Source organism: Phyllostomus discolor, chromosome 1 (genome assembly GCF_004126475.2).
Source record: "Phyllostomus discolor isolate MPI-MPIP mPhyDis1 chromosome 1, mPhyDis1.pri.v3, whole genome shotgun sequence".
Taxonomy (NCBI): Eukaryota; Metazoa; Chordata; class Mammalia; order Chiroptera; family Phyllostomidae; genus Phyllostomus; species Phyllostomus discolor.
In genome coordinates this window covers 183,747,604-183,774,376 of record NC_040903.2, presented here as the reverse complement: position 1 = coordinate 183,774,376, position 26,773 = coordinate 183,747,604, and the positions used below count along the sequence as shown (strand labels likewise).

The following is a 26,773-nucleotide window of genomic DNA, read 5'->3' as shown; positions in this document are numbered from 1 at the left end:
AGACTTGACTTAGGGAGATGATAGAATTGTACATCTGAAACCTACAGAATTTTATTACCCCAGTGTCACCCCAATAATTCAATTAAAAAAGAAAGAATGGCTCCTGAGACAATCCTTTCTATTGCTTACCTTACTTGTTTATATGTATGATTCACTAAAAAGCAAAAATCTCATACTGAGCTTAATATGACAAATTGTTTTATTTAAACACATTTTATTCATGCCCTGGCTAGTGTGGCTCAGTTGGTCGGACCATTCTGTGGGCCAAAAGGTCTCATATCCAGTTAGGGTGTGTATGGGAAGGCAACCAATCAGTGTTTCTCTCTCTCTCTCTCTTTCTCTCTCTGCCCCCCTCACTCCCCACTTCTCTCTCTCTAAAAGCAATGAAAAAATATATGTCCTCGGGTAAGAAGGAAAAAATGTATTTAAAGTAAATTTCCAGAATGCCAGTTAAATACAACTCTGTCTGCTTTGAATTCAAGACAGGAAAGGTAGATACATAAAACCTTCTCAAGACCTTCAGTCTGTGAGTGTGTGTGCTCGTGTGCATGTTTTAGATTTGAAGAACTAGGTGGTGACTGGGTAAAATGACTATAAAGAACCAGTTATACCTCCATTTCTTCTTTCAAGCCCAATAACTATTGGTCACTCCTTAGGACATAGTCATAGCTTTATTACATACAGGTTGGGACAAAAGTAGATTTGCAGTCTTTCGTATGGAAAATACTAACAAATAATACAAGAATAAACTCTGTTTCATGTACTCACAGCATAAACAACTTTTGCCCCACCCTGTATAATACCTGTTTTATTGAGATTATTATTATGATTTAACCAGAACAGTGATAACGTATTTCTTTCTTCTTCATAGGGTTATTCCCATTGTGTTGATGTTTATATAAAGCAGTGCCAGGAGGTAACATAACAGCACACTTTATTGGATTTCGCTTTATTTTATGTTAATTTGTGTTTTAAAAGCCATTTAAAAATTATGTATTCACTATGTAAAATGCCTCTGCTATTTAGGGTGCTTATTTGAGAAATGATATATTTGAAGATGCAGCAATACTCTGTCAACGGGTGAACAAACAAGTTGGAGATATCTTTAGTAATCCAGAGACAGTACTGGCTAAACTTATTCAAAATGTATTTGAAATCAAACTACAGGTAATTTTAAATAATGACTAAGTAGTTCTTAAAGCAATGCATGATTTCTCTATGTTTTAAAAGTTTTTTAAAAATTATCTTACTATCTAATGCCCATAAGTAGTAATCTGCCTATTCAGTGAAGGGGAAAGGAAAGATAGCCTCATGCTTTTTAAAAAATATTTTGTTGGAAAAAATATGCTAAACACTACGTGCCATCAGAGCACATGTTTTAATTTTCTTTACCAGTAGTAGCAGTAGCAGTAGCAACAGGTTATAGAAGGGTACCCTTAGATTTTTATTTTTGGGGGGTCCTCACCTTGACCAATAGATGGCATTTGTGAAATTGAACAAGAATTACAAATGCAGTCTGTAAAATTTTTGTAATAGGGTACTAACTGAAAGGAAAGAAACACAGGAATTTAATTTGCAGCTTTTACTCTCAGCACTATACTTTAAAGCAACATTTCTTAAACTATGTTTACCACTGGATTAAGAAACATTAAATAAGTGTTTTTAAAACACAAATCAGGTTCTTAAATAGCCTTTAAAGGTACTAATGTGTATGTGGTTCTCTGAAAGTGGTGGAGTAATGTATAACATTTCCCAACTTCAGAGTAATGCCTGTCGATGTCTCAGTGGACACTAATGCTACCAAGACCGTAGGTTGGTAAATGTTGCTTTCAGGAATTGACTGCATTGGTATAATGGGGTTTTGTTCTGGGGTTTTTGTTGTTATTTTTTAAAAATGTACTTAATGAGTCAGGCCATTTATTTTTAAAAAAGGATATTTTGAAATTCTTAATACTTATTCCCAAGACTGATATAGGTGGGCTCGTAAATATAGTGGTAAAATTTTAAACCTATTTTCTTACATTTTTACAAGCTTGTTTTCTGTGCGTTGTCTTTTCCATTGAATTGTAAGTCAAAACATTTGAAGAATGTGAAGTTAATTTCAGACAAAAATACACCTTGGCTATGTAATTTAGTATTTACCTAATTGACAAAATGTTGACTTTTTTTTTTTAGAGTTTTGTGAAAGACCAGTTAGAAGAATGTAGGAAGTCTGATGCAGAGCAGTATCTCAAAAATCTCTATGATTTATATACAAGGTATATTTTTAATTATTAGAAAATAATAGCAGACCTTAGATTTTGTTTTTTGGAAAATGGGGGAGTTTTCAGGTATTTTTGAATAACTGATAGCAACATAACATGCCTTTTAGCATTAAATGCTTGGCTATATAGACTGGTGTTCTGTAGTATTCTTAGTATATTAATTTAAGTGATTGGATATTATGCTTTATATTAATGTACTTGAATGAAACAAAGCTTTGTTTACATTCTTTAAACTAAGACTTGAGAATTTTGTTTCTGATTTGAATTGTAAGCTAGTTTATTCTTTAATTTTTTCTCCAAGAAGTAGTATAATTACATTTATCTGTAGTTAAAACTTTAGAAATTGAGAAAGTGACAAATTCTTTAAAAATGACAATTTCCACCTTAAGTCTCATGTGAGAATTTGTCCTTATTTTTGTAAACGGCAATGTTAAAAACTTAGACATGTTATATCAGAAGCTTCATAGAGAGTTTTTACCCAACCCTATTGCTTATTCTTCAGTGTCATCCTTTTGGGAGGCGAGTTTTAAAAAGTATTCATAATCTAACTGAAAGTTTCTATCAGTAACAACATTATTATGAGCCTATCTTCAACAATGAGAAACAAAATTAGAGTAAAGTTCACATGGATAAATGTAAAATAGAATGATCAGAGAGTAGACCTCTCAGTATTCTGGCTTGTGTACCATGCCATGCACGAATGGCATTAGAGCACACTTGAAGCCATGTGCCACTGGTTGCCGTTTCTAGACTTCTGGTTTCCTCAGTTTCTTCTGCTAGTCACCCCTAGGAGTTCATGGCAGCTTTCAAAGCCGTAATGTTCACTTGAAACCTATCATCACATTAACCAGTTTAACTTCAATAATTTAATAAAAACTGCAAAAAAAGAAAATGAAACGAACAAAAAAACCCCATAATGTTGTTTGTAATGTTCATTCTACCTTATATAACCCTATACAGTTCTTCTCTGCTTCCTGATAAGTACCTTACCAAATTTTAAGAATGGTGGTTTAACATAAGTTATTAAAGTCACATTGTTAAAATATATATTCCTTATTATTGTTACTATACCTAAAATATATATTGATCTTTTTTCCTCCTCTTCCATGAAAAGAACCACCAATCTTTCCAGCAAGTTGATGGAGTTTAACTTAGGTACTGATAAACAGACTTTCTTGACGAAGCTTATCAAATCCATTTTCATTTCCTATTTGGAGAACTATATTGAGGTGGAGACTGGATATTTGAAAAGCAGAAGTGCTATGATCCTACAGCGCTATTATGATTCAAAAAACCATCAAAAGAGATCCATTGGAACAGGAGGGTGAGTGTTTCTGTTAAATATTATATAATAAGACTAAATATATTAAGAACTTTATTATATTTGCACAAACTTGTCAAATATTGAGCCATTGGAATTTTCTATGAAAAACTCTTTCAACCCAGTTTGTTTATACTATTGATCAAATCCTGTCTCTTGAACCACCTGCTGAAAATGACCTAACATAATATGATTAAAATGTAAAGCATAATACCAGTACTATCTAGAGCTCTATAGGTTCTGTTTTATTTTCAAACTCAGTAAAGTGTTCCAGGCTGTTAACTAGGAGGCACATATTTTTTTGTTGTTGTTGATTGTTGTAGGTGTGAAAAACAAAGAAACCCTAAACTATTTAATGACTTGTGCATAAAATTAATTGGTACCTTAAAACTTGTGATTGTTCACACACTTGAAGAAAGTGATTTGCTATAAATCACTTTGTGATTTATAGGGCTGGCACCTCACTAATCCAGACTGCAACTGTCTAGAACCCCAGTTGATTCTAGGAGGAAGCAGAATGACTTCTCTGGAATCTTATAATCAGGGTTCAGAGTCCAATTGTGTACACACCCTATTCAGTTTCTTATTTCCCAGTTTGTTGTATGTTAAATAATGATCAGGGAGAGGTTAAAATTAGGAATAAAAATTGACATCTGAAAGAAGTAGCAAATAAAGGAAGAGAAAAACTAAAGAACAGTCATAAAAATTAAAGAAGAGTATCTGGAGTTATATGTTCTAGGAGCAAAAAAAAAAAGAAGTCTAACCTTCTGATGATACCACCATATAATGTTTAAAGTGATCCTTAGTCATTAAGAGAAGCTAAATCATGTTTAATATATCCTGTTTAATAATGAAGAAATGTGCAATATATTTGTTGAGATTATTATAACTGTTGTGTTTAAATGGTTAAATATATTTTAAAAAGAAAAATTTTAAAGCTTATTTTAAGCAGGACCATTTAGTTATGTGGAATATTACCTTATTTGTAATAGCCTACTTCCTATAAAACTGAACAGAGTTTTTGGTTACTGAGTCAGAATCGTAGAGCTTAAATAGAGATCATGACTCCAGATCTCCTAATTTTTCAGAGGACAGTCTTCTGTTTAGAGATTTAAAGCTTACCTTTCTTTATAGAACTAATTATTGGAATTAGAACTTTTAGGTCTCCTGGCTATTGGTCAGTTTTGTTGTTGATATGTACTAAGCTTGAGTATTTAAAGTGGAAATCTGTGTATACTGAAGTGTTCTTTTTTTAATTTATTGATATGATGCTCTAGTATTCAAGATTTGAAAGAGAGAATTAGACAACGTACCAACTTACCATTGGGGCCAAGTATCGATACTCATGGGGAAACCTTTCTATCCCAAGAAGTGGTGGTTAATCTTCTACAAGAAACCAAACAAGCCTTTGAAAGATGTCATAGGGTAAGAGTAATTATAAATTTATTTTATTTATATATAATTGTATATTTTAAGTTTTGCCTTGTTTATACTAACATACAGATCTGCTCTCTGGTTAGGAACAACTTTTTATAATAAAAATATACAGGACTTTTGTTTTAGAGGACTAAATTACTTTGAAATGATTTAGAAGTACATTTGTAAAAATGTTAAGGTATCATATGCCAGGGTGGGTGGATGGACATATTTGATACAGTAATATCTCTAATTTGATGAATGCTGAAGTATGTTAAAACATTTCTAAAGCCTTGGGCCATCCTACATGTAGCTGTCAACATTATACAGGGTGGGGCAAAAGTAGTGAGGCCTGGATCTTCAAAGCTAAATAGGATATCTTTAAGAAAATGATTCTGGCAGGCTGTTTCAGGCAGAGAAAATAGTACAAAGACATAAAAGATCAGTCATGCAGCATAAAATGCTTGAAATTAAAATGTACATGGGAAGAGTAATACAAGGAGGTTGAAAAGGTAGGGAAAAACTCTTTGTATACTGAGCTTAGAAACTTGGACTTGACCTCGTAGTTGATGATGGCAGCTTTAAAGGATATTAAACAAGGGCAGTGTAATGAATAAGCAGATTGATTTTTATTTCCTTATTTAAAAATAACTTTGAGATATATTAATAATTGACATTCAGTAAACTATATTAAAACAATTTAACTTTGATAAATTATGTGTACATTTTTGAAGCTATAACTGCAGTCAGGATAATAAAAAGATTCATCACACCAAAAAGTTCACTGTTGCCCTTTTATTGATATAAGCTCTTGTTCCCCTCTCTCCACTTCTGTCCTCAGGCAACCTCAGATTTGCTATATGTCACTATAGATTAGATTTGTAAAAGAAGGGCAACATTTGATGACTAAGTCTTAGAAGCTAAATAGGATGTCTTCAAGGAGTTGATTAATTTTCTAGAATTATTTTTATAGGAGCAATTGTAGTATATTCTAGTATATACATGTGATTATCGCTTCTTTCACCCAGTATAGTTATTTTGAGGTTCATCCATGTTGTGTGTATTAATTAGTGTGTTCTTTTTCATTGCTGAGTACTATTTTATTGCATGAATATACCACATTTTATCCATTTACCTATTGATGGTTTAGATTGGTCCCAGTGTTTTGACTATTATGGATGAATTTGCTATGAAAATTCATTCATATGTCTCTGTGCAGATAATGCTTTAGTTGCTCTTTGGTATATACTTAGTAACAATATGGTAGTACTCATTCAGATACTACCTATTTTCCAAAGTTGTTGTTTCATTCAACATTCCTACAAGTGGTGTGTGAGTGTTCCATTTGTTCCACATGATCTGCAGCATTTAGTATGATGAGTCTTTTTACTTTTAGATACTCTAATAGGGTGTGTAGTGATACCTCATTGTGGTTTTATTTTGAATTTCTTAATAACTAATGATGTTGACATCTTTCCATCCATATATATATTCTTTGGTATGTTTTTGTACATTTTTGAAATTGGGTTGTCACTATGTTTTAATAGTTCTGTATTCTTTGTGGCTTATTAAGGGTATCTGTTGTAGAGCATCTGTGAGCAAATAAGGGAGGTGGGAGCTGTGGTAGAGAGGGTTGTGGTATGGAGGGTAAAAGTTGGATGGTATTAAAGAAGACCCTGAGTGGAATTGAGTAATACCAAATCTGTATTTATAACCAATGGAGACTTAGGAGATTTAAGGTGGGTTATATACTTCACTCCCAGCTGTAGATATCAGGTAATAAGCATTCCTCTGACAGGGTGCATTAATAGAGACTACAAGTAGGTAACGATCAATTGATAAATAATGAAGGAAGCATTTATAAGAAGTTGAGAGGTAACTTTCTTACTTTTTAAGAGGGATTTAATTTTTTCAGCTATCTACTAATAATTCTTTTACTGAATAGTTAACCAGCATCAACATAAAAATGAACATTTATTATTATTTGCTTACTATGTGCTAAACACTGCTGAAGGTACTTTAAATCCATTTTCATATTTTATTCTCACCTCAAGGCTAGGATATAAGTATAATTCATATTATTCCCACCTTACAAATGAAGAAATTGAGGCTTTGTGGAGTTAAATAACATCTCAGGTGTTTCACTCAACCAGGAAGTGATGAAGCTGGGATTTGAGCCTTTCATATTTTATAGTGCATCAGTTTACTGATTTCTCTAATCCACCCCCAGTAAAATAAAGAGTATTTTTTTTTATTTTGAGTATTGCTAGAATAGCTTTTGTTCAGTTGGTAGTTCTCAAACTTCTTTGACTATGCCCCACAATAAGAAATGCACTTTATGTGGCAGCCCAGTGTACGTTTTATTTTTGAGATTTTGTTTATTTTTGAGAGAGGGGAAGGGAGGGAGAATGAGAGGGAGAGAAACATCCATGTGCAAGAGAAACACTGATCAGTTACCTCTCGCACACACCCAACCAGGACCTGGTCTGTAAGCCAAGGCATGTGCCCTGACTGGGAATTGAACTGGCGACCTTTTGCTTTGTGGGTTGGCGCCCATCCCACTGAGCCACACCAGTCAGGGCAGCCCAGTGTACTTTTGTTATATGTATATGTGTTCATGTATATTTCATGAAACTATATTTGGTTTTACTGTTAAAAGGGATTTTTATTACACTTTATTTTCTGTTGGTTATCTCTCTCAGGTCAAAAAAACACTGATCTAGTTTAAGCCAGGAGAGTTTTAGGTGAATATGGAGCATTATATGAATGTGAGAGAGGCACTGGAAATGGGGAGGAAGAAGTCTAAGTTGTTATTTTGGTACCTTAATATTCACTACCACTTATACAAAGTTGATTGCTTAAGAAAAAGAGTTGCCCTTTTTTTTAAGGTAGACTTGTGATGTGATATATTTGGTTTTTGTTTTAAAGCTCTCTGATCCGTCTGATCTACCACGGAATGCCTTTAGAATTTTTACCATTCTTGTGGAATTTTTATGTATTGAGCATATTGATTATGCTTTGGAAACAGGACTTGCTGGTAAGTATATTTATCTGTGTTATAATTTGTGTTAAATTCCTTTGATCCTGTGTGGTTAAATGTGAATGTGTAATGTTTTATATATATTCAACGCTACATGTCAAATTCAGTTCAGTGCAATGAATGTATTCTGAGCTTTTGTAATGCAAGGGTTTGTCAGATGCTGAAAGCTGTACATTAATAGGGTATTAATGACTTCTTCCCTATATTCTAGGCCTATTAATCCAGTTGCCTCCTTGACCTCTCCGCCTGTTCACTGTGCATCTCAAATTTAACATATCCCAAATGAAACACTTTACCTTCCACCTAAACTTATTTCTCTCCTATTCTTCCCGACATCTTTAAAGGGCATTGCTATTTACCAGTTGTTCAAGTCCTGAATTCAGTGTGGATTTGCCACAGTTCCTCCTTTTCTTCAACCCTGATACACACTTCCAAACATAACTCAAATTCATCTCCTTTTCTTCATCCCCACTGATGCCACTCTAATTTAAACACCATCTCTGTCTGCTCCTAACTGGTCTCCCTGTATTCTTGCCTCTCCAAATTACTGACTCCATGTAACAGTTATCTTTCTGTTTAAGACCCTTTAGTGGCTCCCTATTACTCTTACGGGGAAAATAACAACAAACTCTTTATAGAAGCATGGCTTTTTGATCCAGTTTCCTCATACGTATTCATCCTTATAGGCATTTCCCCTTGTTACCCTAGTGTTTCTGGCCTTCATTCTCTTTCTTCACTCAGGCTCTTGGCACTTGGCTTTTCCACATCCCCAGTCCTTTTCCTTCAGCTCTTCTCATGTCTGGCTTTTCAATTTTCTTATCTCAACTAAGATCTCACCTTCTCAGAGAGGCCTTTGCTGATCACCCTAGCTAAAGTAGCCCTCTTCTCCTAGCCTACTCATCATTTCATCACTGGGTTAGCTTTTTTCATAGCACTTATCACAGGGACATTTTCATCTTTTAATGTATACCTCCATTCACCAGAATTCATTCAGTACATACTTAAGTGCCTACTTCTGTACTCAAGGAGCTTACATTCTTATGGAAAAGGTAGCCAAATGACTAAGAAAAATAAAATTGAATAAGGGATAGATAGAGAGTAGTAATGGGGAGGTGGGAAGGGATATTCAAGGGCAGAGGGCTTTTTTAGGAAGGATGTCTCTCTGAGGAGACATATACCAGAGAGCTAAATGAAGTTGAGGAGGAAACTGAGTATTTGGAGAAAGAGTATTTTAAGTACAGAGAACAGCATATAAGCTCTTGTGGATGGGAATCTTATATGTGTTATTCACCATTATAGTCTAGCACCTAGAAAGCACATAGCAGACACTCAAAAATATTTATTGACTGTTTATAACATTATTCCATAAAGTTTCTAACACTGAAGCAAAACTACCTATAATTTAGTAACTGTGTGCTTTATTGTTACCCATTTTTTGTATAGTTGCTCTCATGATATGGATAAGCATTTGCATTCTTTTTGTTTGTTTAATTACAGCTGTCTCTTGACATCAAGTATTTTAATATTTACCTTTTGCAAATGACTTTAAAATGTGGTAATTTGTATTAGGATAATAATACCTTAGAGGTATAAAGATTTAAAAAGGTAATGAAAAAAGTAACATGAACTAAAATCCAGATAGTAGGAATGATTTGTTATTTAGCTAGTATGGAAAACTAGCCTCTTCATTTTAAAAGCAGTATTCACAATTTGGAAGGGCTGAGAAAATTTCCTGGTAGAATAAGAATGTCCCTTATATTCATAAATATTTTCCATGCATCTATTTAGTTACTACTTACTGATATTATTTCTAGTGATTATCTAAAATTCTGTCACATGTATATATTATAAAACTAACCATCTCTAATTATTAGACATATTGAACCTCTTCAGCAGTTTATTAATATAAATAATGCAACAATGAAATTGTAGTACTTAATGTGCTTTCCTTATTTTAAATTATTTTCTCTGGATAAAAATCCCAGAAATGAAATAACCAGATCAAAGCATGTACAAATTTTTAAAATCTTTATACATACAAACTGTTTTTCCCCCACTATTTTACACTGTTATAGTCAGGTATGACTGTACCAGTGTTTCTGCATATTATTGAATATTACTTTTTAAAATTTAATACTTTAGTGATTAAAATATATATACTTATTACCTTAATTTTCATGTCTTTCGTTATTAACACAGATTAGTATTTTTCCTACATGTGTGTTGACTTACTTTTTTCTCTTGCATGTTTGTGTTGGAGCCTTTAATTTTGTTGTAGATGGGTAATTTTGTATTTTGTGGGAAAATAAAACACCTTTGATTTTCATTTTTAAAACTGAAAAAAGTCATTATCCTATAAAAAATTCTGAGTGTTAAATTTTTTTTTCCTCATTTGCTGTGACTGTTTTTCTTAGTCTTTTATACCTTTTAGTTTTAACTAGAAACATAAGTATCTAGGATTAGGGGGACCTTAAGAGTTTACTATTACTCTGTTACACAAAAGACAGAATTGAAATTTGGGATGGTCAGCTCTATTTTGGGGGGACCAGAATGTGGAGTGGCTTAAATACCATACTGAAAATTAAGAATTTATTCTCTAGACAGTGAAATGCACGAATATTTTTGAGGTAGTAGTGGGGAACATGGTGAGTGAAATGAATAAATGTAAGTATGTTGTTACGGCATAACAGATAAAGAGATTTGAACCAGGAAGCTAGTAAGAAAACTATTTTAACTGTTCTCAGAAATAAAGAGGCCTGGCTATTAGAAAAATGGTAGATATATGTTCATGGCTCAAGTGAATCATTGGGCACAAGAGAGTGGGAAGAGGAAGGAGAAGGTATAGTTTAAGATGTTACATTTATTGATCTACTTTTCAGTTTATCTCAGCAAATAATGAAGACTGAGTAAGTGGTGAAAATCTGGGCATGAAAACTTTGGGTACATTTTGTTACCTGATGAACAAGTTTAATTTTACTCTTCTACATACAGAAATCATTGCTAATTTATTAAAACAGCAGTTACTTCTGTTCATGTTGTATACATAAAACTACACTCATTTTTCTGTTGCCAAGGTGAACTTCTTCAAGTATGACTCTAACATATTACATGCCTTCCAACTTTAGGAATTCCCTCTTCAGATTCTCGGAACGCAAATCTCTATTTTCTGGATGTTGTGCAACAGGCCAATACGATTTTCCATCTTTTTGACAAGCAGTTTAATGACCACCTTATGCCACTAATAAGGTTAGTCAAATTTTTATTGGTATTTTAATAACTATTATAATATTCTACATACCTTTTTGTTAAATATTAAAAGGGGGAAGGGTTGTCAAGGAACATGTATGAAGGACACATGGACAAAGCCAAAAGAAGGTAGGATCGAGGGTGGAAGGTGGGGATGGCTGGGATTGGGGGAACAGCAGGGGGAAATGGAGACAACTGTACCTGAACAACAATAAAAATAAATAAATAAATAAATTTTTAAAAAAGTAATACATATTAATAATAACATAAAACAGGACAGGAAAGTGTGAAATAAAAAGTAAAGATTCTTTTCCTACTTCCTTGCCTCCTATTTTCTCTCATTTCTGTGGTATTAATTTTGGTTTATTTGAAAAGACTGAATCTGTCATCAACCTACATCTGATGTGAAAGAGGACCTCTAGCTTATAACCACTTTTTGTCATATAAGGACATCAATACAAATTTTTATGAGATTAATAGGATAGGTTTTGATGAGGCATTAAGTAAGGTTTGGTTTATATGTTCCTATCAATTTATATGAACTTTTAAACCACATGAGGATTAAATTAAGTAGTGTATATGTTAACTTGCTTTATAAAACTATATGTGTAGTACTGTTGTTATTAAGAAGAATGTATGTAAAGTAAAATTTCAGACATTTTGCTAATAACATTGATATGCTAAGAAATTAGTCCAAAAATAGTCTCAAAGATAAAGATTACTTGTGATCTCAGAATCACTTTGAAAGGAAATTTGCTTTTTAAAGAGCTATAATGCCACATGGCAAAGAATTCATATACTATTAGCACATTCCTTATTATTTTGGGTGTTTTTGACATTTAGGTAGCATCAGAAGGCAAATAGGACTGTCAGGTATTTTGTTTGTTTTTTAATATAAGAAAGCTAAATACAACTTTCAGTCTCCAGATTTTAATTAGTGTAATTTACTGTGGTCTTAAGTCTCTGGTGATAGTCTGTGACTTTTCTTACTATTATACCAGAAATTTAATTAACAAAGAAACCAACTCCAAAATTTCAAAATCACATTTTTATATTCTTAAGGGATATCTTCTCAGAGATGAAAGTAACATATCTAAATCTTCCTTTTCTTCATTAACTGGTTAAGTTTTACTAGTGTGACCATTATAATGAATACTAAGTACAGTTGACCCTTGAATAATGAGAGGGTTAGGGACGCTATCCCCACTCTGCCCCACCCACCACTGCAGTCGAAAATCTGTGGATAACTTTTGACTCTCCAAAAGCTTTACTAATAGCCTACTATTGACTGGAAGCCTTGCTGATAAGATAAATAGTAGATTAACACATTTTGTATGTTATATGTATTATATACTATATACTTACATTACAGTAAGCTAAAGAAAATGTTATTAAAATCATAAGGAAGAGAAAACACATATATAGTATTTACTGGGGGAAAAAAAAGTCCACTTAGTGGACCCACACATTTCAAACCTATGTTGTTCAAGGTCAACTATGATTACTTAACTACTTGTGTTTTGTTCCATTTGTGAGCATATTAAAATAATGTGTGTGTTTATATAAATGTATATAGCAATACACACATGAATATGAAAAACTTAGAATTGTAAGACTACTAATGGGATTTTTTTTCTTTAAACATTCAATAGCTCTTCTCCTAAGTTATCTGAATGCCTTCAGAAGAAAAAAGAAATAATTGAACAAATGGAGATGAAATTGGATACTGGCATTGATAGGCAAGTTGTTGGTTTTACTTTTCCTCTTACATTTTTAAAAATTATAAAAACAATTATAGCACCATAAAAATGGTTTTCAGGGAAGAAAAACGTCTGTTTTCATTTCACCATTTGACTTTATTTTTACCTGTTGATTTCATCCTTATTAGAATGTTATTTTTATTGGATTTGTAAGCTTATTTTTAGAAGTCAGTGTGTTTAGATTTACTTTTAAACCAGATTTAGTTTAAAAAAACATTTTTTTGTAATCATCCCCTCCTCCACTTGCACATACACACTCTCTCTTCAAACTCCTTAAAAATGGTATGTAACAGAGGGTTTTATTTTCATTTAGAATTTTTAGGCTTACATCTGAAATGCTTTAAGTAAATACACTAATTTTCTGCTCTGGCTGGTGTGGCTTGGTTGGGCGTCCTCCCATGAACCAAAAGTTTGCAGGATTGATTCCCAGTCAGGGCAGGTGCCTGAGTTGTGAGTTTGGTCCCTGGTCAAGGCACATGCAGGTGGCAGCTGATTGATGTTTGTCTCTTGTACTAATGTTTCTCTCCCTCTCTTTCTCATCCCCTTCCTCTCTTTCTGTAATCAATATAAATAAGTAAATAAACACACACATTTTCTGAAGGTAACTTTTTTAAGTGAAGGCAAACTCTACATTCAAAATAATTTTGTAATAGTGTAATTACCTATTTATACTGTAAAGCAGTGGTTCTCTTTTTTCTTTTGAGGTGATAGTGGTCATGTATTTGTTGATGATTATGATGGCTACCATGTATGAAGTATTTGCTTTAGGCCAGGCATAGTGAAAAGATCTTTGCTTGTATTATTTTATTTATTAGGTAGGAAATATCTTTCCATTTTACAGATGAGGAAATGGAAGCTTAAAAAAGTAAGCGATTTGCTCAAGATCACTCAGTTAATGTTGGTAGAGCTGAGGCTCATTCTGATGCCCCTTTTACTAGGTCTGGGCATATCTTTCTTATTTGCTGTAATTCTTCTTTTCCATTTAAGAAAGCATATTTGAATGCAGGTTAGTTACTGTGCTGTTATAAAGAAAACTTGGAATCCACTCTGTTTTATTAAAAAGTAAATAACCCTGGCTGGCATGGCTCAGTGGATTCGGCATTAGCCTGCAAACCGAAAGGTCACCTTCAATTCCTGGTCAGGGCACATGCCTGGTTTGTGGGCCAGGTCCCCAGCTGGGGGCATACAAGAGGCAACGAATCAATATTTGTCTCACACATTGATGTTTCTCTCCCTCTGTTTCTCTCTCTCTAAAATTACATAAAATTTATAGAAAATTACAAAGAAATAATTTTTACTTTATTAGTAGTGACAAACTTGTACCTCACCTCTCAGTTAACTTCCTACTAAGACCAAGAACTACCATAGAGTATGTGCTAATAAGGGAAAGAAAAATAAAATGGAAGAATAAAATTGGAAAAATAAGGATGTTATAGAATTAATTACTGAGACTAGTTTATTGAAGAATTAAATGCTTAGAAGAATCCTAAAAACTGATCTCTCCCTTTGTTTTTAGTTAGGACCACATGATATACATATACAAAACTTTTTAAAATAAAATTAAAGTGTATATGTATACATTATAATCATTACTTCAAGAAAGTATGTATTTTTATAACATAAATCCCTTGTACTAACTTGTTTCTTTTGGCTTTGCCTCAGAATACCTGAAAATCATATTTGGGAGGTAGGGAAGTTGAATATGTTAAACCTTCAAAAGTATAGGAAATACAGTTATCCTAGTTGCCTTTTTAATATATGTATTAGGTAATTTCTTTTCATCTTTGCATGTGAGCCTTTGTCTCAAAGTCTGTATTAGTTGTGTAATTGAAGGCACAGTTGTCTCTGGTGGTCTCTTGAATGCGAACTTCCAGTTCTTCTTTATACCCATGTACAGCGAAGCCAAGGGGTGAACTCAGCATCCATCTGTGTTCCTCCTGATACTCTCAGACCAGCATCGATCTGCTGTTAGGCCAGATTCCTTTGCCTTTGAAGCTCACATCATCTTCCCTTTCCTTTTGCTGCTGTGTCTCACTCATTTATGTCAGCTTCCTAAATTTATTGAGGATTTGGGCATCTGGCTCACAAAGTTTTTCTTTAAATCTTGGTTTATTTCCACCTCCATGTGTGTGACACAAGTCTTTTTCTTAATCACCTCCACTTTAGCTACCTACTTTCATGTGCTGTTATACCTTGTTATGATTGGTAACAAAACCCATGAACCTGAATAATCCCACTCAGTGCTCATAATCTCCTATTCTGTTTTCTGACCTCAGCAGGAATTCTTCATCTTTTGCTAATCTGTTTTTCTTTTCCTAGTTTTACTTCATTATTGTGCTTTGATTGCTTGCTCCACCCTTGAATTACTCATAATTACCCTAAAGTCCATTTTCTTTAACCATAACTGTCTTAAAGATCCTAAACTGTGGATCAGTGCAGTCTTTTTTATTCCCATAACTGGGTGGCTGATTGCTATTGGATGACAACATAAAACTCAAACATTGTTTGCTATTATAAACCCATTCTTTCATTTCTAAGCTGGGTCTTCAGTATCACTTGTCCCCAGCCTCCTGCTTGTCTCTAGACTACGAAACGCACGTTCTTCTCACCTGATTTTCCAGACTTTAGCCATTCTTCGTAAGCCCTCTCTTTTCCCTTTCCTAAGTATTCTTTATATGTAGTTGTTAAGTAAGTAAATAAGTGACAGGCTTCTAATATTTTAAAGATTTAAATGAAGTATTTGGCAAATGAAGTTTTATCCCGTTTTGAGCAGGAAGCTAATAGAACCATGAGTTCTTTGACATCAAGACCTAGATTTTATTTTTTCTGAAATCTAAAGTCTAACAATAGCAAAACAGTTTTATGGTGATATTGCATTTAATAATTTTAATTTAATTTAGTATAAATAATAAAAATAAATGGATCAAATATCTGCTATTCTCAATTCTTTAGAACATTAAATTGTATGATTGGACAAATGAAGCATATCTTGGCTGCAGAACAAAAGAAAACAGATTTTAAGCCAGAAGATGAAAACAATGTTTTGATTCAGTATACTAATGTGAGTAGAATGGTTTGATATGCTAGTAAGAAATATCTGCTTTCTTAATGCATTTGTTATCATTTTCATTGGTTTTTCTTATTGTAGTCTTAAGTTTTTTTTTCTTTTTATACTTAGAGATTAATGAAAAACAATATATATTTTCTCCTTAGCTAACATGATACACATTTCTATGTAATAAGTGTAGAAAAAATTTTACAGGCATGTGTCAAAGTCTGTGCTTATGTAAGAAAACAAGTGGAGAAGATTAAAAATTCCATGGATGGGAAGAATGTGGATACAGTTTTGATGGAATTTGGAGTACGTTTTCATCGACTTATTTATGAGCACCTTCAACAATATTCCTACAGTTGTATGGGTGGCATGTTAGCAATTTGTGATGTAGCTGAATATAGGAAGTGTGCCAAAGACTTCAAGGTATGTATTCACAAATATCAAACTTATAAATAGGCTCAAGAACATGTCAGACCATTAAAAATCTGTACTGACTTACCATTTGTGAAAAAGTTCATACGTTTTATTGATGCCTAATGAGAATAACATTTACTAACTGAAAAAGTATGGTTCTAATGATATTTCCATATTGACACATTTTTGCTTCATGCTTTATTTTTAGACAAAGCCATATTGCTTTCCCCTAGTCCAAATAAACTTGTTCACTAGTATCACTAATACTGTATATGTCACACATTGGCAGAATATGTCCTTTCCTTATGTATCTCTCTCTGAAATCACTTTTTCTAAGGTTTAAATTATTTAAGAAAAGTGCTAAATGAAAGATAACTAGTTCTAGTCCACAAAAATATAAATGATTATTACTGTTGAAAAAAATTCACAAAATATGTATCTTTCCAGAAAGATTATAGCCAAGTTTATGTAATGACTGAAATATTTGAGTTTTAATGCTTCAGGAGCTTTCAAAAGTTCTAATATATTGAACCCTCCCACATTAGTAAACCCTGACCAGTACTATGTATATGAGAAGAATTTACTAATCATAAAACTAGAAATCACTGTTTCAATGTTTTGTTTTTTTTCTTATCTCAATTTAGATTCCACTGGTATTACAGCTTTTTGATACTCTGCATGCACTTTGCAATCTTCTGGTAGTTGCCCCAGATAATTTAAAGCAAGTCTGCTCAGGAGAACAACTTGCCAACCTGGACAAGAACATTCTTCACTCCTTCGTACAACTTCGTGCTGACTATAGATCTGCCCGTCTTGCTCGACATTTCAGCTGAGGTTGCATTTGGAAGGGAAGTGTGTTGTACTTCAGCAGGCCTTGGTTGATAGAAAGCACAGGAGATTTCTTACGACATAGCCAACACTTTATGGAAAAATGACTGTTTGGAAAAGCAGCAGCCATACTTACCCTTGAGATTTTTGTTTTTAAATTTGGACACTAGTAGCCATATTTTGTTTTTTTACTCTTAAGTTGATTTTTAATACCATTTTTGAACATATAAGTTTCAAATTCTGTGAAACTATATGCCACAGTTTTCATCCTGGAAAATCTTAGTATCAGAAGGCAAATAGGTGTTACCAGTTTTCCAGTTCATGTTCTTTAACATATTCCATTGGGAAATTTCACCATCCTATTTTATCAGTTTTAATGACCTTGTAGCACCAGTAATTGTTAATCAAGTTATTTTAGGTATTCCTAAAGAACTTTTTGCCTCTTTCAAAAGGTTAAAAATTGAGCATAATTTCCTTGGTTGATTGGATTTTTTCTGAGGTACAACCATAGTACTATTTCAAGAAAAATGTTATATACTAAACTAAAATGATGAAATGTTTTATGTAGATATTAGGAATGGATTAGAATATATCTGCTTTCTGGGTAAAAAAACACAATTTAAAGTTTACTGTTTCTTGGTAAACAGATTTTAAGTCATTGCTAGCAAGAAATTAATAAAACTACCTTGTTTTATATTTCAGTTAAGATAAGGTGGAGGACCTTAACAGAAAGACCATATTTATTCATTATTTTAATATTATAAGGGAAGTAAAGTGAGGTATACTCTAAATAGTGCATATGAGAAATATTGACAATGTTTAGCAATAATGTAGTCCTTTAATATTTCAATCTTGAAGTCAAATTGGAATAATATGGGGTGGCTAAACATGCAGATAGTCTTCTGTTTTAATGGGAATTGGGAATTCATATTCTAAGTCTGGAGATGAGCTTCACAAAGTTAGTTGCTTTTCATATCTATAGTTTCTGTCATTATCTTTTCAGGGCGTTTCTGAAGCAGTTTCTATTGAATGTAGTTAATTGAATTGGCTTGATATGGTGACACAGTAAATCACTTATAAAATTTTAAACATCAAGTGGAAATTTAGAAAGGCCATAGCTCTATAAACTTGCTCTGTGAGAATGCATTCTTAACTCTGTGTAGTGTTTCAGTTCCCATTGTGCTGTTCACCTTATGGGAACAGATAAATTCTAATGTTCAAGTCATTCTTGGCATTATTTTCTCTTGTGTAGGTTTTTTGGCCTAATTTTGGAAAACTACTTTTTTTTTGAAGAATGTTTCTGAATGGTCGTCCACTTTACCAAAACTTTTTCAGGTCTAAAGCTAGCTACTATTTAAGTTACTGTTGACTGAATTCTCTTTATTTTCTGTTTAGCCCAGTGTTATCAAGGTGATCAAGACAAATGAACTATGCCAACATTGATTAAAGCATTTAAGGAGATTGTAGCAGCTTTAGAAGGCTGTCTAGTTTTCTATTCCTTAGCCAAGAGAGAACCAGAAGAGGTTTTGGATACTAGGGAAAGTCATATGCTTGTACTATTGCCATTTTAGAAAGCTCTGATGTGAATTCACATTATACCTCTGTTACTAAAAGCCAACAATATGAACCCAGTAGTTTTACTGGCCATTTGAATTCTTTGTATACAGTGTCAATTTGTAAAAATGGGTGGGGGACGGATCTCAAATAAAACATGAGAAAACATTTTGAGACTTCCAAAACAAAGAAGCACTTCAAATTATTTTGTTTAGATTAATTTTAAAAATGTATGACATATACTTGTTGCATAGATATTTTGTTAATTATTATTTACATGCTTGAGTTCCGTGCAATATTTTCCATTATGTCCATTGACAGGGCAGCGACAAAGAAAACTCATAAGTGATAACTTAATTTAGAAGTGTCAATATTAATGCTCAATAAACAAATTCCCTGCAATTGTTTTTTTTTTTATTTCACTTTATTTTTTACATTTAAGGACATCCATACTGAATTTTATAAATTATTTTTCTTTAAATTTTTAAGATGTTTCTTTTTGTTATCATAGGTCTTCTCACTTCCTTTTTTAGCAGAAATATTCTGATTTTTAAAATATTTTTGATATTCACAGCCACTAAAAAATTTTGCCTGAAATTTATGGCTCAAAAGAGATGATTAATAAGGGAAATGTTTCATATGTACATGATAATTTTAGGTAGCAATAATGGAACTTTATATATTAGTAACTTTAGCCAACATTTGAATAAAGATAATCTTGGCAATTTCCTGCAGTTCCACATGAGCTAACAACAATATTTAGGTAATGTGTTGAAGTTGAAAATGTGCTCTAAAACGCTGTAAATTAATTACTTTTCTAAAACTCGAGTATATTATGTTTGCATAAGTGGTACAGAAAGTGAAATACAGAACACAGGTTTAAGAAGGAAATTTAGCTTTTATGACATTGGAGAAAGACACTCAGCCAGAATAGTTAAATAGTCCTTATGAAGAACTATTAAATAACAGCTGGATGGAACAGTGGACTATGTGACTATTCTAAGAAACTTACTTATTAGCCTCATTTTATGGGCATCACCATGGTTGCAAATCCCTAGCATTTTTCTTGTTTTAAAAAAGAGCTACTAATAGGTTAATTAGAAGGTTAATTTTTTGCAAGTAGGTTAATTTGTGGTATATTTTAGGCCATTTCTCTTATTAGAAATATTTCACTATCTGAATGTCAGCCTTCTGGCTCTTAGTAAAATAATTGAATTACCAGCCACTAGATTGATTCAAAGTGGAGAATATACTACTTCCTTAACATTCCCTTTTCTCATCTGTGATGTTGAATACTTACAAGTAACCAAATAAAGAAATTTTGGTTCATGAAATGCCACAAAACCCCTTAAGGTAGTTATGTGTTTATAAGTCAGTGCCTGAGGCATGCTTGAACTGTATGTGACAATAAGGTTCACTCAGCATAATTTGTTAGTGACTTAAAAAGCTCACATCTGGGAATTTAATTTTTTTAATGTAAAAATACTCTGCATATTACCCATATAGTGCCCATTTTGACTTAGATTTTTAATGGAGCATTCGATACACAAACATTCTGTGCTTTCATCCACTAAGTTCAATCGTATTCAGTTCCTGTAGTACTTCTTTTTGTTTGAGAAAGTCTCTCCTGAATACACGTGTACTTTGGAGGAAAAGACCAGTCCATATTGTTAGAGTAAATAATTCTACATAAAGTAAAAAGAGGAAATTTTAAATTTTGATGCATAATAAAGATAATTACAGCTACATTTATTGACTTAAGTTCCATGCACTATGCTAAGCCTTTTGCAGGTATTATCTCATTTGATTCCAAAACAGCCCTGGGGGTTGGGTACTATTATATCCATTTGACAGATGAAATACCTAAAGCAAATAAATGTTAAGTAGGACTGTTCAAGGTCTATAGCCAGTAAAAGGCTGAGCTTGAAACCTAACTCTTGCACACACTATTCAATGCACAATTCTTATGTAACATTGAAAAGGTCCTTTTTTTTTTATAGACTTATTAATTTTGCTTAATCTAATTTTCTTTTCATCAAATGTTTAGTTCTCATTGTAGTGTTTAGGTTATGAAGTTGATACACAATTTCAGTATCTAATTTGCTATTGGATTTTTTTAGTGTGTCTAATGTGTGATCAATAATTTTTAAATTTGGTTTTTAAAATTTTATAAGTGGCTATGAAATTTTAATTGAATATTAAATTTGTACCTAATAGAACTATTTCCATCAAAGAGTTCTCTTTAGTATTATTTTACATAATCATAATATTGTTTCTACTTAATTTTATAACAGGAGTCCAGGTATTTTGTACCATATCTTGTAACATGGGAACAAATGACAACTCTTTGGAAGATAAGAAGAAATCAGTATTTCTGCCTTCAAAAACAGAATATTCTAATGTCATAAGTTTGTCAAAATTAATTTAATTATTTAGCACATTGGTAGTTTTTAAATGGCAAATGTAGGAGTGTAAATGTGAGGGAAAATGTACTCAGTTTATTAACAATAAGTGAGCATTTTTATGTATCAAAAATTGCATGTTTAATCTTTTTAAAAGTTGCCTTAACTTCTAACTTTTATTCTTACCACTGATCAGTTCTTTCTCTTTCAAATTTAGAGGAGAAACAACCCCTCAAGTGTGTTTGAGATAGAGACCTGATACATTAGAGAGTAAGAAATTTATTTGGTGATTTGAAGCAGCTAGGCTGATAACCCTGGGCTTAACAAGATTGATATTTTTAAATGCGGTCCTATACACTTTAACACTATTATTTGGGAGGTAACAGTAAACCAGTTCTTATGAACACTATCACTTTTGGAGGGAGAGACAGGTAATTAACCATACTTACTCGTTTTCTAAGTGGTTTAGAAGGTTGCAGTCTGCCTCACCATACAAAGCCAATTTAAATATGAATATATCACATCATACTCCAAACAGCAAACAGTCTCAGAGGAAAGTCATTTATTCAGAAGGCATAGATTTGTGCTAGACAGCAGTGATGCATTACAAATATATAATTATTTGCACTAATATTTGAGCAGGTGGAATGGATTAGAACATGATCAACATTATGCTGCTGATAACATGTATTTTTCTATATTAATATGTACTGTGCAACATGTATTAAAATTGTCAATAATTCATTTTAGTCATGATACTAATATTTATATTACTGTGTCAAAGAGACAGTATCCAACTGAGCCACTTTTAATTTAAAAGTCAAATTGGTTATTAAGTTTACTTTCAGAAACCACTGACTTTATAATCATTGGAAAGTCAGTAAAACAGAATTATCACTGACTAGTGACTTAACAGGAAGAAATATAGAGGGTTAAGAATAGGGGTAGAAATATGGGATAAGTTGTTTCATTTACAGCTCAGATGAGTGACTTCCTCTTGTTTTCACCTTTGGCAGTTTTAAGTGAAGGAAAATGTCTTATTCCTTCCAGAGTATCTTCATATTAACAAACTAAGCCTGAAGATTGGATGGAACCAACTCCAAGAAATTAATCTCCAGTGGTGGACTTTCAAATTTTTTAGATTTAACTTGGAGAGGTAGGAAGCTTTCTTGATGTCCCTGTTATCTTAAATAGGCAGGTGCTTTTGAATGAGGCCGTCTCTTTTTACCTGCCTATCATTTTAATCTTTATACTGTGGGTAAATTTGGTTCCTTTGAACTATGATGTTTTCTTAGGGCAGTTCTATCAAATCTGCAGCCTTTTGCTATAGAGAATATTATCCAAATAGAATCTGGAAAATGCTGACCTAAAGAAAACTGAAACTACCTCTAAGTATATTGTTTGTAGATGCTGTGTGCTATTTAGAGGATTCACATGGGATTATGTGAAAATACTTGATAAGGTATACTACTAAGTGCCTTTATATTAGGATTCTCCAGTGGGATGTATTCTTAATTTTTGCCACATGGGGGAGATGTTATTTTTATAGTAATACCTACATTTTTGTTTGGTTTTAAAAACAGAACTCACATAGCTTCTCTTTACCAAACAGCACCTATGAACATGTCACTATGCTAACAGGAAAAGAGAGAGAGCGTGTTTGTGTGCGTGAATGCAGATATTTAAATGAGATTCTGAAGGTTATTTGTGAGAAAAATTTCTGAGTGAATCAATGACACAAAATTAATACAGTTTTGAAGAACATATGTGTACACAGGAATTGTCCAAAGTCCATAGTAATTAAAGTTATGGTTTTTTTAGAGTTAATATATCATGAATTACTCTATCAACTCTAAGAAGAATAATTTATGGATTGGTTTTCTCCATTATCCTTAAAAAAACTTTTTGATACAATCTCAAACTTACAGAAATGTTGTAAATATTGTACAAATAAACAGTAAGTCGCTGTCATGATGACACATCACCCTTCAGTGCTTTTGTATTTCCAAAAAGAAGGAATTCTCCTACAGAACCACATACAGCTTCAAAATCAGGAAGTTAACATTGATTTGTTCCTCCCATCTAATCCTCAGACAATGTTTGAGTTTCACTAATTGTCCCAATGAGGACTAGTTTGAAATCACACGTGAGCTTAGGTGGTAGGCTCCCGTGCTTTTGCACCCTGCAACAGTTCCTCAGTTTTTCCTTGACTTCAGTCATCCTCAGCATTTTTGTAGGCTGGAGGACAGTTACTTTGTAAAGCATCTGTCCTTAAATTTGGATTTATCTGTTTACTCTTGATTAAATTCCAGTCATACTTTTTTGGCAGGGGTATTAGAGAAGCAGTTTTGTGTTCTCATTGCCTCCTATCAGGTAGTGTACAGTTTCAGTTTGCCTCATTTCTGATGAGGTTCAGGCTGATCAGTTGCTTAAGGCACTTCCTTTCGGGCTCCTTTACTATAAATTAACTGTTTTTCACTCTTTGAGTATTTTGTGGGGAGGTAATTAGAAGCTATGTATATATCTTGCTACTAATCAGAATTTTAATTTATTAATATTAGTGATTTGTGGTTTTCTAGTTAACGGATTATCTGTTAATTCTTTTGACTCTGATTGTCCCACAGTTGGCCAGTGGGAACTCCCTTCAACCTGGCTTATGTGTCCTTTTGACATGTTGTCATCATTTTTTGCACTTTTTACTTTTGAGCACACAGATTTTCCAATCTTACTTTGTACTTGCCTTGTTGCTTCAGTACTGGAATCAGCCATTTTTACACATTTTAGTAGAAATTGGTATTTAGAAGCCACTATTTGTGTGTGAGATGTGCTTATTATGATTGGGATGCCACTGCCTCCACTCCTCCCCAGTGGACAGTGCTAGGGAGCTTTATGTGTGCATGCGGCACATACATGTATATATTTTAAATGTACGCACACATACATGCATTCCTTTCTTTGTGTGATACCCTTCTAGCCCCACTTGAACTCCTCATACTGGGTTTTCCCTCTCCACTCAGGAGGAGGGCTTCCTCACCCCATGCAGCCACCAAGACTTTGGCTGTGGCACAGAGTTGGGATGAAAATGGTCATTACAGGAAACATGTAAAAATTTTAAAAGTCTAAATAAAAATTATTTATAATTTAATCATTCACAAACAACTCTTTTTTGGTGTGTTTTCCTTTTACTGTAGTGAGCAAAATAGTAAAGCTGAATTGAGAAGGGTAAAGTGTTTATGCCCAAAACATGGAACTTGTATTTTGAAGGAATTAAATTTCAAATGAATACCATATGTTTTTGTATAGTACATCTCCTTGCTACTGTGAATAGTTGCTAAGTATTGATAGAGAACATCAGAGAAACTTGATTGCGTGAGTGGAAATCTGCCCATTAAGGACTGAATAGAATATTTTTACTAATAAGATTCAAACAAAAAAGGATGATGTTGTTTTGTAGGCCACAAAATAAAAATACATTGCAGTAGGTAGGATAGACTTTATGTGAGAAAGGGGTCTGTATCTGGATTATATTTCATACATGTTAAAATAAACTTTATGTGAACTAGAAGTCTATATACATGGACAGATTACTCGATTCTCTGTTTCCTTGTTAGGTCTCTAATAATCACTGCTAGAGCTAAAATTATGTCATTCTAAATGCAAGAAAATGCAGGCTTCCTATTAACAGCTTATAGTGATGTCAGCAATAGATTAGCCGGAAAAGTCATATCTGATTCTGCTAAGAATATCTGAGAGTCAAATCCTTCCACATTACCACCAGCATGCAGTGACCATACAAGGTTTATCCAGAAGGTATCCAGCCACATAATAGGAAAAATAGGGACATTTATTGAAGAAGATACAAGATATAAGAAACTATGCATAGGACAATGACACCTCAGTCCCCTTCAAAGCAGCACCTTGGGATCTCACACAGTTCTCCCAATCACCATCAGCTGCTCTGTCATCTTTTCCTGAATCTCATCAATGGTCTGAAATCTTTTCCTTTCAAAGGGGATAATTAGTTTTGGGAAAAGCCAGAAGTTGCAGGGCACCAAATGTAGGCTGTAGGGGGCTGAGTCACCTGGGTGATTTGATGTTTCATAAAAAAACTTCACGTGATGCACAAGTAGGAGCATTGTCGTGATGAAGCTGCCAGTTGCTAGTTGCCTAGAGCTATGGCCTTCTGAATCATCCAAATGTTTTCTGCAGAGGAATGTTCAAGCTTAACGCAAAATTTGATGCAGATTTATTGCTCTGCTCAGTCATCTTGAATGCAGTGGCAGCAGCACACAAGCTCAGTCTATGGAGTCTACTTTCACTGACTAGTACAGTGAAGTCTTTTTTACGCATATGCTTTCCAGTCCACTCTCCTTGGCTGCCAGTTTACGTCGATGTTGTGCAAATCATTCTCATTAATGGCTGGACTTTTTCTAGGCAGACCTCATGTACATACCATTGTGATCAAGAGCTGAAGCTGTTGAATCATACAAATGACAATGTGCATCTTGACTTTGCACAACTGTTGTAAAGTGGGGAGAAAAGACATTTGTGATGATTTTTAATCATACCACTTTTATTAGTTTTTTTTAAGGTGTTTTCAGTCCTATGTGGGATCACTCATTTGGTCATTATTCATGTGACAAACATTGAAATTCTGTTTTTTGTCAGGTACTGCACTAGAAGTTAGGATGTTAAGATAAATACAAAGGTCCTGCCCTCAAGACTCTAGTCTAGTGACAGTTAATGTATGCAACAAATTATAGTCCTCTATAAGTGCTATAATAGTAGCATGGGACCAGGTGCTGTAAGAGCCCAAAGGGAACAGGTGTTACAATTTGTGGGGAAGTAGGGGGTTGGGTAAGTAATTAAAGCTGTTCAAGTTACTTTTTATTAGACACCTACTAAGTGTCAGGCATCTTGCTAAGAACATACTGCACTTAATCCTCACTCTGGGACTTAAGTACTATTATTATCCCCATTTTGCAAGTGAGGGAACTTAGGCACAGAGGCATTGGATAACTTGGCCAAGGTTACATATCTAAAAAGTAATGGAGTCAGAATTGAAACTGTACTTGCACATTTCCAGAACCAGTGCATTAACTATTTTGTTCTGTTGCCTCTAAGAAGTTTTCACAAAAGGAGGTTACATTTCAGCTGAACTTTACAAAAGCAAGGAACGATTCAGGGAATAAGGCAGGCAAAGGGGGCATTCCAGGTTGAAGAGAGTCACACTTACAAAGGTATGGTGCACGAGTCACTGGCATATTCACTAATGGGAGGAGCCCTAGACCCCTGTGAGTAGAGATCAGGGTGTACGGTCTATCAAAACAGGCATGTGAAGCTAGAATACTTGGGTGGGTTAGCTTATTAAAAATCTTTAGTACTATCATACAGATAACAGAACCAGCCATTAATGATTAAGAAGGTGAATGACATGAACAGCTGTTTAAAAAGATGACTGATAGGAATGTGT

General features: G+C 33.4%; 1 protein-coding gene and 1 long non-coding RNA gene across 2 annotated transcripts in view; one reads left to right on the top strand and one right to left on the bottom strand.

Annotated features, from left to right (window-relative positions):
* The window catches only part of EXOC5 (exocyst complex component 5), a 43,198-nt gene extending 23,326 nt beyond the window's left edge, over positions 1-19,872 (top strand). Inside the window, exons 8-18 of the mRNA XM_028505624.2 lie at positions 872-916; positions 1,027-1,167; positions 2,176-2,258; positions 3,379-3,588; positions 4,863-5,010; positions 7,930-8,038; positions 11,167-11,287; positions 12,940-13,026; positions 16,000-16,108; positions 16,310-16,525; positions 17,161-19,872. Of these exons, the coding sequence (XP_028361425.1) occupies positions 872-916; positions 1,027-1,167; positions 2,176-2,258; positions 3,379-3,588; positions 4,863-5,010; positions 7,930-8,038; positions 11,167-11,287; positions 12,940-13,026; positions 16,000-16,108; positions 16,310-16,525; positions 17,161-17,349 (1,458 nt within the window). The 3' untranslated portion in view covers positions 17,350-19,872. The remainder of the gene's footprint in view (positions 1-871; positions 917-1,026; positions 1,168-2,175; positions 2,259-3,378; positions 3,589-4,862; positions 5,011-7,929; positions 8,039-11,166; positions 11,288-12,939; positions 13,027-15,999; positions 16,109-16,309; positions 16,526-17,160) is intronic.
* Positions 19,873-20,422: 550 nt separating this feature from the next.
* On the bottom strand, positions 20,423-20,991 carry LOC118497003. Its single transcript, XR_004899545.1, has 2 exons — positions 20,789-20,991; positions 20,423-20,718 (listed from the first exon to the last, which is right to left on the bottom strand). It is a non-coding gene; the product is annotated as an uncharacterized LOC118497003 (long non-coding RNA).
* Between the last annotated feature and the right edge of the window lie 5,782 nt (positions 20,992-26,773).